Below are 12,822 nucleotides of genomic sequence, written 5' to 3'. Positions count from 1 at the left end.
GAATATGCCACTTTATGCAACCTTCTAAAAATGGTGGTGGGTTTCTGTTTACTGATAAGGCCTGCTCTCTCTCTATGGGGAACTCTAAGGTTGAGGGGTTCATTGGAGAAGCACCAAGAAATTATAAAGCCAGTTTGGATAAAGCTGACCTTATTTTTAACTTATATTTGTTATAAAATAAGAATTTCCCCCCCTGCGGGTTCAATAAAGTATCCATCCATCCATCCATCCATCCATTCATTCATCCATCTTTGTTATGATTTGAAGAGATAGATGATGTACAGTTATATTATACAGCTAAAGCAAACAGTGGCTTTCAGTTTGAAAACAAAAACTTGTCACCAGCTGCAGCTAGTTTTTTTTACTGTAATACTGACTATCAGTTTGATAATAAAACCTCCTTACACAGATTCCGCAGCGCTTTACATCTACACCCATGTCACATTCCTTCCTACACTTTTCATAAAGCCACTATCAACAATAACATGACTACATAATTATGGGTAATGCTGCTTGTACACACTACTATACTGTGCATGTGTGGACTGTGACAGCAAGACATGAAATGCAATCGCCTGTACACCTTAGCCTTTTTAAATGTGTTTGTGCACTCCTTTCCATATTATTGATAAATGAGGTAAATCAAAATTGCTTAACTTCCTGAAGAGATTGGTTCATTTTTATATAAACATATGTTCCTATCTAATGTTCAATATTAGCAAACAGGGTTCTATGTCAGTGAAGCTAACCCTCTTTGTGTGAGGTTGTGGTTTCCAGATAGCACTGTAGATACACAACATGTAAGACAGGCTTGTAAATGAAGTACTAGTACCACATTGTATGTTACTGTGGTTAATGGCCTATATATATTCAGTTAACTTAAATAACTAATAATAATAGTAATAGTAATATTTAGTTAGTGGTGGATTTATTGCAGATTTAAAAGAGACAAAAGTATTTATACACATAACCAACTTCCCTGGAGTGTAATGGAATACTGGTAGGCGTTTATAGAAATTGAATGTCTTCAACTTCTAAATGTCTCTACATTTAATATGGGTATGAGATGTGTCCACAGGGAAGATATAAGACTTTATAAGGGGTCAGTGTAATATATTTGATGACTGCCCACATTTTCAGTCTGGGCAAGCTTGTATAGCATGATCAAAAATAGAACGGCATCAGTAAGTGTGGCTTCATGTGTCATTAAGCGTAAACAGATGGTCGCTGGGGTACATATAAGCCTGTGTAGTTGGCAGTAATGTGTTGCTTCTGTTTCAACCACATCAACAAGCTCTGTTATACTTGTCAGATAAAGTGTATGTGTATAACCAGTGAATATATGGTGTATTGCCTGTACAGTAAGTCTTTGAAGAAACCTTGTAGTGATGTGCAGGTGTTTGTGATTTGTTTTCTTGCTACACTAATAGTGACATTGTGTTTTTTGTGTATATACTTCTGAACGCATGCTAGCTTACAGCTTGGAAAATACATTGCTTTAGAATAATATAGAGTGCTAAAAGTCTACCATTCTTAAGTCATAGCAATAGAATTATTACATGGTGCTAAAAATATACAAGAGTTGACTCTGCAGCACTGCATCAATAATAAAATATCAATAAAGACAGACAAGCAGCTGTACAGGCAAAGTGTGTCTTAGATGTATCCGTTAAAGCTTGGCAGTAAATGCAGCCATGAATTTGAAAACTGCCTGACTGAAGGTTTTGAGGGACTTCTTTGTTCATGTATGTTAATTAATACAGCCAAATCACTAGAGAGTAAAAAACACAAAATATTATTAAGTAATGATTTTTATTGAATTATAACAGAATGCATTTTAACAGCATGTTCATATTATATGAAGTCTGTTAAAAGGTTCCACAAGGATGTTGTTTCTTATTCAGCACTCTCACCCTAGGAAAAAAGAAAAAAAGACAAAGAATTAAGGTATAAAGAACATGGCATAAAGAATTAAGGTACATATGTAAAATATGAATACATAAATTACCTTTCCAGCATCACGGCTCTTCGCTCTCAGTTTGTTGACTTGGGATTCAGCAATGTCAGCGCGTTCCTGGGCTTCCTCCAGCTCATGCTGGGACTTCCTCAGTCTGGACAGATGGGTGTTGGCCTGCTCCTCCTGTGAATAATGCCGGGTAATACTGTTTTTTTACAAAGTCCTTCATATAGGTCCATTTTGATTTGTGTTATGTTACCATTAAAACAAATCACAAGACATTTCACTCACAGCCTCCTCAGCTTGTCTCTTGTAAGCCTTGACTTTGAGCTGCAGCTTGTCCACCAGATCTTGAAGTCTGGCCACATTCTTCTTGTCCTCCTCAGTCTAGAGGGATAATGAAGTGTTGAAGTGTGTCATTGAAATCACAGACAGGAAGAAAATGAATTATTAACTCATTTTAGAAGTATAGTTTTTTATATAATTAACCATTTACCTGGTAGGTCAGCTCCTTCACTCTCCTTTCATATTTGCGGACTCCTTTGACAGCATCAGCTCCACGTCTCTGCTCAGCTTCAACTTCAGTTTCCAGCTCGCGCACCTGTGATATACAATGTGTCAACAATGAACAATATTCTCAACCCTGACATAATACATATACAGTTATGTACACATTATATACAGTTCATACCCTGGACTCCAGTTTCTGGAGCTGCTTCTTGCCACCTTTCATGGCGAGGCTCTCAGCCTCATCCAGACGATGCTGCAGGTCCTTAACTGTGACCTCCAGGTTCTTCTTCATCCTCTCCAGGTGAGCGCTGGTGTCCTGCTCTTTCTTCAGCTCCTCAGCCATCATGGCAGCCTAAATGGATAAGCAGGTTTAAAATCAATATTAAAGACTAGAAATTGAGTATAAGACATAGTAAATTTTGAATTGTATAAAACTGTTGTATGTATGTAAGACTTGGAATTGCTCATAAACAAGTATTGTGTGAATAGCATTATATAAAAATCGCCTCTTTAACACAACTCACATCAGTGATAGCCTTTTTGGCTTTCTCCTCTGCATTTCTGGCTTCCTGAACAGCATCATCCACTTCACCCTGAACCTGGACAAGGTCAGACTCCAGCTTCTTCTTGGTGTTCAAAAGACTGGTGTTCTGTATAAAAAATGTCATATATATCAAAAATATTATCAAAGTATGATATGTTAGAGAAGACATTTCAAAAACCAACCAAATAATTGAAAACCAACCTGAGAGTGGAGCAGTCCGACACGCTCACTAGCATCAACCAGCTCCTGCTCAGCCACTTTGCGTCCTCTCTCTGTCTGCTCCAGAGCGACTCTCAGTTCATCAATCTCTGCTACCATCAGACCATTTCTGCGCTCCACCATGGCAACCTGCTCCTTCATGTCTTCCTGTCCTCTGACAGCATCATCAAGGTGCAGTTGGGCATCCTAACAGCAAAAGTGACAAAACACTGAACCTGTGTGATTTGTCCTTCTTTGTTTAGCTGAATGATCATAAAAACTGACCTTGAGCTGTCCCTGGACATTCCTCAGTTGTTTCTGGGCCTCAGCAGCCTGCCTGTTGGAATGGCTCAGCTGAATCTCCATCTCATTCAGGTCTCCCTCCATCTTCTTCTTGACTCTCAGGGCATCATTCCTGCTCCTGACCTCAGCATCAAGAGTGCTCTGCATGGAGTCAATCACCCTCTGGCTGTTCCTCTTGATTTGCTCCATCTCCTCGTCCTTCTCAGCCAGCTTCCTGTCAACCTCACCCTTGACCTGGTTGAGCTCAAGCTGAACACGCAGAATCTTGGCCTCCTCATGCTCCAGAGTACCCTGTAAAAAATCACACACACATCAAACGTTAGCTTTTGTAAAAACACAATCACAACCAAAATGAGTATTTTAAATGTGATTTGTCACATGTTAATTAAAACTTTACCTCGGCCTCCTCCAACGCAGTCTGAATTTCAGACTTCTCAGTCTCCACAGTCTTCTTGGCTTTCTCCAGCTCATGGATGCTTTTTCCAGTCTCACCAATTTGTTCAGTCAGGTCTGAGATCTCCTCTTCAGGTAAAATGATGCAAAGCAAAACATTACACTTGTTTGAACTAGTGTATAGTCAGCATCATAGTGGGTACACATCAGTTTTATTTTGGTGTACATGCCATGGGTAGTATAATGGTAACATACGCTGCAGGTTCTTGTTTTCCCTCTTCATGGTCTCCAGATGATCCAGAGCCTCCTCATAGGAGTTCTTCATCTTGAACAGCTCAGTGCTGAGAGAGCGAGCCTCCTTTTGGGCTCCTTCCAGCTCTGCCTGGCCCTCTTCATACTTCTGTTTCCATTCTGCCAGGACCTGTTTATGTGGTTGAATTAAACTCTTAGTTGCAAGTAATTGTTCATATCTATAAAATTCATTGTGATTCATATTTTAACAATTTACCTTATCAAAGTTCCTCTGCTTCTTGTCAAGGTTGGCAGCCAGAGAATTAGCTCTCTCCACATCAATCATGAGGTCCTCCACCTCACCCTGCAGCCTCTGCTTGGTCTTCTCCAAAGAGGCACACTTGGAGTTCACAGCCTCGATGGATTCCTCAGCTTCCTGCAAGCGCTGGGCAAGCTTTTTCCTGAGGTAAGGGACATGTTGTAATTATTGAGAAGTCATTAAAATTAAATATTATCTTATCAATGAATTCTAGTAACTTACTTGGCCTCCTCCAGCTCCTCAGTGCGCTGAATAGCATCAGTCTCATATTTGCTTCTCCACTGAGCCACCTCACTGTTGGCCTTGGACATTCCTCTCTGCAGCTCAGCCTTGGCCTCCTGCTCCTCCTCAAACTGCTCTCTGAGCAGATCACAGTCATGGCGAGCTGACTGAACACCATGGGCCAGGGCGTTCTTGGCCTGTTAAATACATAGTTCATGTCAGATTGATACAATAATTGACCAGTTGTATAGTACATCCAAATACTGTGTGGATAGTTGCAGCTTATGTGTTGGTCTGTTAAACCTGTAAAAGAGCAATGTCTCTAGGTGACTCTGGTTCTACTGTAATGACATAAATGAATATACCTTCACTTCCTCCTCAATTTGCCTCTTGAGCTCCTCAATCTGCTGAGTGTAGGCCTGTTTGCCTCTGGTAAGCTGGGAGACTAGAGCTTCCTTCTCCTCAAGCTGGCGAGAGAACTCACCTAAAAGTGAATTATGAGTGAAAATATGAATATTAATTTATGCAACTGCTATTTTTACCTGAAGTTTATTTCAGGAGACTCACCATTCTCTGTCTGAAGTCTTGCCCTCTGTGCATTGATGTCATTCAGCTGACGAACATTCTCATCATTTTTGGCCTTGAGCTCACCTAGCTGGTCCTCAACAGTTCTGCACATTTTCTCCAAGTTGCCCTGTAAATTTAAATAAAATACATATTGATGTAATACATTTACATAGTCATTAAAAAGGATTATTAATGTGTTAGTATTTCCAGCTAGACGGGAGAAAAAACCTTGTAAAACCCTCACCTTTGCTTTGGCTACGGCCTCCATGTTGCTGGAGAGGTCATCGATCTCCATTTTGTACTCACTCTTCTCCTTCTCCAGTTTCTGCTTGACACGTTGGAGGTTGTCGATCTGCTCTCCGAGCTCAGCAACACTGTCAGCCTGCTTCTTGCGCAGAGCTGCTGCAGTAGCTTCATGCTGCAAGGTTGACTCTTCAAGGTCACGACGCAGCTTCTGGAACTCAGCCTCACGCTTCTTGTTCATCTCAATCTGGGCGGCTGTTGCTCCACCAGCTTCCTCAAGCCTCTCACTGATCTCCTCCAGCTCCCTAGAGAGGTCAGCCCTCTGCTTCTCCACCTTAGCCCGAGCAGCCCTCTCAGCCTCAATCTCTTCTTCCAGCTCCTCAATACGAGCCTAGATTTGAATTCATGATAGTTATTTAAAAAGAGCATACTAATTAGATCCAGTAGCTTAGAACCTGATCTTTAGTTGGTATGAATACTACCTGGAGTTCCTTGATCTTCTTCTGAAGCTGAGCACCAAGGGACTGTTCATCCTCAATCTTGCTGAGGAGCTGGCTGATTTCAAAGTCCTTCCTGAATGCAGAGACCAAGAAAGCTTTCATTATGACAATTCAAATAGCTTTGAAAAACATTGTGTGAGATGTTACAACAAAGAACAACCTACTTCTTGATTTTCTCATCAGATTGCTGTTTGTCATTCTCCAGATCCATTATGGATTCCTGGGCCAGTTTCAGATCTCCCTCAAGCTTCCTCTTGGCTCTCTCAAGGTCCATGCGGAGCTTCTTCTCTTGCTCCAATGAGCCCTCAAGCTAGTAAAATACATGTGTAATCATAGTTGATAGAATAATAATTGTTCACCCAATTATAAACGTACAATGTCCATACAGTCATTTTCTTACATCATCCACTTGCTGTTCCAGCTTTGTCTTGGCTTTGGTCAGAGTGTTGACTTTGTCTTCCTCTGCCTGGAGATCATCCAGGGTTTGCTGGTGGGCCTCTTGAAGGGCTTTCTTCTCCTTGGTCAGCTTGGCAATGGACTCATCCTGAGATGCCATCTCTTCTGTCAGATTTTTCACCTAAAGATGAATGAAAAGCTCATTTGCATTTCATTCATCATCATAAAAAGCAATAATGTTAGTAAATTTGTCCTGAACGGAACCTTGTTCTCTGTGGCATGTTTCTCCTTCTCCACTTTAGCCAGGGTGAGCTCCAAGTCATCAATGTCCTTCTTTAGCTCAGAACATTCATCCTCCAGCTTCCTCTTCTTGGCAGTCAGCTCAGCATTGATTTCCTCTTCATCCTCCAGCCTCTCAGTTGTCTCTTTGAGTTTGGCTTCAAGCTGGATCTTGCTTTTAATGAGGCCCTCACACCTTTCCTCAGCATCAGTCAGATTCTCAACTTCCTATTGTATGCCACGAACAGACAATCAGACACTGACAGGCAATGTTGTTGTCTTTTTAAATATTCACTATTTGACATTTAATAATCAAGAATGTAACCATGCATGCAAAATACAGTTAAACTTGCTTTTGTTCCCTACTTACTGATGCCACTTGGAGTTGCAGGTCATTTTTCTCCTGTAGCAGACTAACCATCTTCTCCTCCAGTTCCTTCTTCTTGGCCAAAGCAGTAGCCAAGTCTGTTTTCATCTTTTCGTAGTTCTCCTTCATCTGTTGCAGTTCTTTCTCAGTCTCAGCACTCTTCAGAAGAGGCTTGATCTTAAAGTAGAGGCTCATCCATGGCCAGTTCTTCACGTTCATGAAGGAACGGATGTTGTACTGGATGCTGTAAATAGATTCTCTGGAAAAGACAAAACAAAAAAACAAACAAAACATCATTTTCAATGCAAAACTACTTTCGGAGGGCGTTATAAAACAACAGCAGAAAAATTCTACCTCCTCTCCATCATCTTTACAAACTCCCTCCTCATAAGGTATCCTCTGCAGAGAGCCTGAGTCATGGTCACCAGCGTAGCCAGTTTATCATCTCTCATCTCCTCAAGGGTACCCAGCAGACCAGCTTTGAAGAACACCTGTGTCACAACAAAATCTTTTGTAAATACACATGGGCACTAATATATACCGGTACATATATATATCTCCACAAACATTATCCTTCAGAAATCACCTTGGTGTGTCCAAACTTGTACTGAGTGTGGTCCACATCAATGGAGCCCAGCAGCTTTTCTGAAGCTTTCTTGTTGTCAATGAACTGTCCCTCAGGGATGACACTGGCATTCAATACTTTGTATCTGCAACAACGGGTTTTAGTACAGTATACAGAAATGTACAGTAATATAAAGTAATATCAATATTACTTTTTTATTAATATGTAAATTCATCCACCTCTGCTTGAAGTCACCATAGAGGATTCTGCTGGGGAAGCCCTTTCTGCAGATTCTGATACCCTCCAGCACACCGTTACATCTCAGCTGGTGGATGACCAGGAAGTTCTCCATAAGACCTGATGATATTTCAGATTTACTTAAATATTTGTATTCTTTCAACTTTTGATGCAAACAGTAAGACTGCTGAACTCTTACCAGGGGTTTTTGTCTCATTTGGAATCAAGCAGCGTACAAAGTGAGGGTGAGTGCTCCTCAAGTTGGTCATCAGCTTGCCCAAGTTCTCCTGTGGATCAGCGTCATTAAATAAAGTCAGTATTATTTACAGTTTACAAGTTTTCATTAAAAAATGAAACAAGACATACCCTGAAAAGAGCAGACACAGTCTGGAAGGAACCACCCTTCTTCTTACCACCCTTCTTGCCGCCACCGCCAGCAGCCTCTGATTTTTAACACATTAGATTTTATTACTAGGAGTGAACAATGCTGAAGAAATTTCTTAATTGGCTTTGTTTTGTGGAATTTCAATTATTTTAGTGATTGAATGCCATAATTCCCATCTCATTGGAAGAGCTAACACAACTGTTGCCCTTTAACTTTAATAATAATTCTTATTTAAATATTGCACCCAATCTGTATTCATTACTAATTAATTATCTCACACTTATTCCTTACCCTCAGCTCCGGCATGGGTTGCATACAGCATGGCCAGCAGTTTGTTGGAAGACTTCTGGTACAGCTGAACAACTGAGTCATTCAGGGGGTCCTTGTTCTTGTCCAGCCAGCCACTGATATTGTAGTCCACTGTACCAGCATAGTGAACCAGGGCGAAGTGAGCCTCAGCCTTGCCCTTTCCAGGCTTTGGCTTTTCAAAGGCTTTGGTCTTGCCAAGATGCTGATCATGCAGCTTGTTCTTGAAGGTTGTGTCAGAAGCCTTGGGGAACATGCACTCCTCTTCAAGGATGGAGAAGATGCCCATTGGCTGAGAGGAATTTATATTTTACATTAAAAACGCAGTAACTATGGTCAAATGAATCAAAAGTTGATTTGGTCACATACCTTCTCAATAAGCTCAATGCAGGCAGCCAAGTCCATACCGAAGTCAATGAACTCCCAGTCAATGCCTTCTTTCTTGTACTCCTCTTGCTCCAGAACGAACATGTGGTGGTTGAAGAACTGTTGCAGTTTCTCATTGGTGAAGTTGATGCAGAGCTGCTCCAAGCTGTTGAACTGTATTACATAAATTAATTTCATTAGATCCCAAAACATTGGTGACCTTTTGGCTGCTCGCACATGTTTTTTTAAATTTTTTTTTAGCTACTCACATCGAAGATCTCAAATCCAGCGATATCCAACACTCCAATGAAGAAGGATCTTGGCTGCTTTGTGTCCAGCATCTCATTGATACGGATGACCATCCACAAGAACATTTTCTCATAGACGGACTTACACAGAGCACTCACAGAATTGTTGACCTACACAATGAAAGTTCACAAGAATTATAGAATTTCACAGAATAAAGTTGGAAATACTTCCAGGCAACTTTTCATTACCTGCGGGACGGTCTGACCTTTGGTCACCATCTCATTTCCAACCTTGACTCTTGGGTAGCACAGAGCTTTCAGCATATCCGCTGAGTTCAGACCCAGGAGGTAGGCGATTTTATCAGCCACTAGTGCAAAGAAAAATAATTCTCAGTTACTGATGATGTACTTTCCAGACAGGTAAACCTGCAAGATGAGAATGGTATTATTTTATTATTACTTTAACAATTACCCTCAGTGCCATCAGGTTCTGCCTGCTCCTCACGCTGCTTCTGCTTGAATTTCATGTTGCCATGATGCATCACAGCACCGGTCAGCTTGTAGATGCCCATTTTCTCCTCAGCAGTGAAGCCCAAGATGTCAATAGCAGTCTGCAATACATTGTATTGGAAATTAAATGACACTTTAACAGACAATTTACATATATAGCAACAATAAAAATCAAAATAATAGGGAAATGTGATGCTTTACATCTGTGGCGATGAACTCTTCCACATCATCGATGCTTTTGACAGTGATTTCACCCTGACTGATCATTGGGTAGTCATAGGGGTTAGTGGTAATCAGAAGAGCCTCTGAAAAAAAAAAACAGAAATACAAATACATAAGATGAGACATGTTTTTCACATATTGTTTCTGGTTTTACTGTTTCATGTAGTCTAACAACATACCTAGAAGCTCAGGCTTGTGGCCTGTCATCAGCTGATAGAAGATATGGTAGCTCCTCTCAGCAGACAGCTGGAAGGTGACACGGGACTTTTCCAGCAGATCTGAGAAGAACAATTTTAACTAAAAGTTGTGAGATTACTTATTACAGCACCATGTTTTAGTACATGGGAACATCACACTTGTGTTGAAACTTACATGTTTCAATATCAGCTGAGGACAGCTTGCCAGAAGTACCAAAGTGGATCCTGATGAATTTACCCTAGAGAGTTACATTGTTGTTAGCAAGACCTTTTATGTGAGTTAGTCTCAGTATTTGTGATGTGATGTGATCACTTACAAAACGAGAGGAGTTGTCATTCCTCACTGTCTTGGCATTACCGTAGGCCTCCAGCAGAGGGTTGGCTGCAACAATTTGGTCCTCAAGGGAACCCTACAAGAAGAGATTTCAGTTAAATGTTGTACATTAAAGTAAACCTTCCTCTAGCAAATACCCTAATCCCAGTTTTACCTGCATCTTGCCAGCTTGTGGCTCAGCCTTCTTGGCGCCAAGAGCTGCAATTGTTGCAAAGTACTGGATGACACGTTTAGTGTTGACAGTTTTTCCAGCACCGGATTCTCCGCTGGGGTACCAGAGACACATTGTCAAATTCAGTTTCAATCTCACACTCTTTGTTAAGATAACAGATAATAATACTCACGTAATCAGGACAGACTGGTTCTCACGATCTGGAACACAAACATGCACATGTCATCATGGCTGCTGCCACAAACTTATTCTACATATTATGTATTAACATTTTCTAGTCTGGTCTTACCAGTGAGCATGAACTGATAGGCATTGTCAGAGATGGAGAAGATGTGGGGTGGAGCCTCAATCCTCTTCTTGCCTCTATATGCCCCAACAACCTGAGCATCGTACACAGGAAGCCACTTGTAGGGGTTCACGACGACACAGAACAGGCCAGAGTAGGTCTGAAAAGAGAAGGGTGATCATGCTACACTTGAATGTGTTTGCATTTGACATTGCATTATGAGCGTTTGACTCTAGAGAAAGAACAATTACTGTTTGTTTATGTTTATCTGTGTATTAACTCTGGTCTAAAATGTATGCCACAACTACAGCGTCATACACAGGAAGCCACTTGTAGGGATTCACGATAAGGCAGAACAACCCAGAGTAGGTCTGTGGTAGGAGAGAGCAATCAAAATTTATATAACCTGTATATTACATCATATGGAGATAGAGTAGACTTGTTAAAACTCACGTAGATCATCCATGAGGCATAACGCTCTTTGAGGTTATACAACACGCATGGTTCATTGAGGTGGGTCATCATGGCCATGTCCTCAATCTTGTCAAATTTTGGAGGATTCCTGGGATGGATGTCATCTTCTTTGACCGTGACAGTCTGAATAATAGATTGGATTTATCTTATTTGGCCTATCTAAATAATAAAGATGACACAAATGTTTCTTTATTATGGTCTTTTAAATCATTCTTCTATTTGCCTACCTTTCCTCCGTCTGTGTCCACTGTGGCTTTGCCACCCTCCTTCTTGGTTAGTTTACCCTTGACATACATCTCATCAGTATCTACCACAAAGTAGGCTGTCTTGGCATCAAAAGGAGCAGTCTGAGCCTCAATCCTCTCCTTTTCTGACTTCCGGAGGTAAATGGCCGCCGGGCCATACTGCTCCATCTCGGCGTCTGTGCTCATTGTGGCGCTTTAGTCGAGACTGTAAATTATTTACAATATTGTAATTACAGTCTTATTCAAGGTATTATAGTAGTTTTTGCTTTACTTTAACTTTAATTTTTACCTCAGCTCGTTCCAAAAAGGACAGGTGAAGTCTCTGTTGGAGGAGTGCTGCAAGAAATGAAATAAAAAGTTTCCATTGATTTACAATTAAATAGGAATATTCACTTTATCATAATAATTTACATTTCAGTTGCAGAAAATGCATATAGAAAGTCATTGTAACAGCAGTAGAAATTGTCACTTGTAAAATATCATCACAATTAAGCTAACTATAGTCAGCAGAAACATTCTCTGACATCGCTGCAACTACCCTACAAGCACACATAACAGTTCAACATTTTTTACAGTGTGTGTATGTGTGTGTGTGTGTGTGTGTGTGTGTGTTAAGAAATGACTTAACTACGAGATAGTTAAATAGTTTTGGAACAATGTTTTCCCCTTGAGGGACAACATTCATCTGAATGAAAGTAAATGTGAAACTTCAAGATTTTATTTAGATAACATGCAGCAACATTTTAACTTTGGCAACAAATAAAATGTAGTACAAAATGCAGTCATAGTGAACACACTCACCTGTGTTGGTGGAAGCCTATCAGTTCATGTGCAAGTCCAGGGCTGCCTCATTTATAGAGGGTTGGGGTGCCTCATCAGCAGTTATCCCTCACTCAGTTTGGTCATGGTCTCAGTACATCCTGTTGCCTGTTTTGTGACATCGATGTTTATGGACATGAAACACATAATTCTTGCTAGGGTTTAAAAATGTTGAAATGGTTTCACTTCGTAATAGTATATCAAAGGATTTGCTTTTATTACATTTCATTTAACACAAATGTGGGTGTTAAATTTGAAACTGATGCTTGCATGGCCTTTAAATGTTAAATACCTTATATTTAATTGTTAGTATTGACACACAACACATTTTTTAAAACAGAGGAGGTAATTGCTAAAATACACTCTCATGCACAACCTTTAAAAAACACCTCAACCAATGTTATAAATAGAATCATGTACAATTTTA

The 12,822-nt window shown here is 40.4% G+C and overlaps 1 protein-coding gene across 1 annotated transcript; it reads right to left on the bottom strand.

Moving 5' to 3' along the window:
* Positions 1-1,793: 1,793 nt before the first annotated feature.
* Positions 1,794-12,487, bottom strand: LOC114440528 (myosin heavy chain, fast skeletal muscle). Its single transcript, XM_028413004.1, has 41 exons — positions 12,378-12,487; positions 11,866-11,912; positions 11,559-11,781; positions 11,311-11,454; positions 10,861-11,017; positions 10,744-10,771; positions 10,554-10,665; positions 10,383-10,475; positions 10,241-10,304; positions 10,048-10,146; positions 9,848-9,951; positions 9,609-9,747; positions 9,386-9,504; positions 9,158-9,307; positions 8,892-9,062; positions 8,508-8,814; positions 8,198-8,274; positions 8,031-8,118; positions 7,834-7,951; positions 7,616-7,739; positions 7,384-7,520; positions 7,033-7,288; positions 6,648-6,890; positions 6,388-6,564; positions 6,152-6,297; positions 5,970-6,060; positions 5,489-5,878; positions 5,245-5,371; positions 5,043-5,161; positions 4,678-4,874; positions 4,414-4,597; positions 4,161-4,326; positions 3,910-4,034; positions 3,495-3,803; positions 3,213-3,416; positions 2,992-3,117; positions 2,649-2,819; positions 2,454-2,558; positions 2,249-2,344; positions 2,009-2,140; positions 1,794-1,914 (listed from the first exon to the last, which is right to left on the bottom strand). The coding sequence occupies exons 3-41, from the start codon at positions 11,760-11,762 to the stop codon at positions 1,897-1,899; spliced, it is 5,817 nt and encodes a 1,938-aa protein (XP_028268805.1). The 5' UTR covers positions 11,763-11,781; positions 11,866-11,912; positions 12,378-12,487; the 3' UTR covers positions 1,794-1,896.
* Between the last annotated feature and the right edge of the window lie 335 nt (positions 12,488-12,822).

This window comes from Parambassis ranga, chromosome 8, assembly GCF_900634625.1.
Source record: "Parambassis ranga chromosome 8, fParRan2.1, whole genome shotgun sequence".
NCBI lineage: Eukaryota > Metazoa > Chordata > Actinopteri > Ambassidae > Parambassis > Parambassis ranga.
This window is presented reverse-complemented; position numbering and strand designations above follow the sequence as displayed.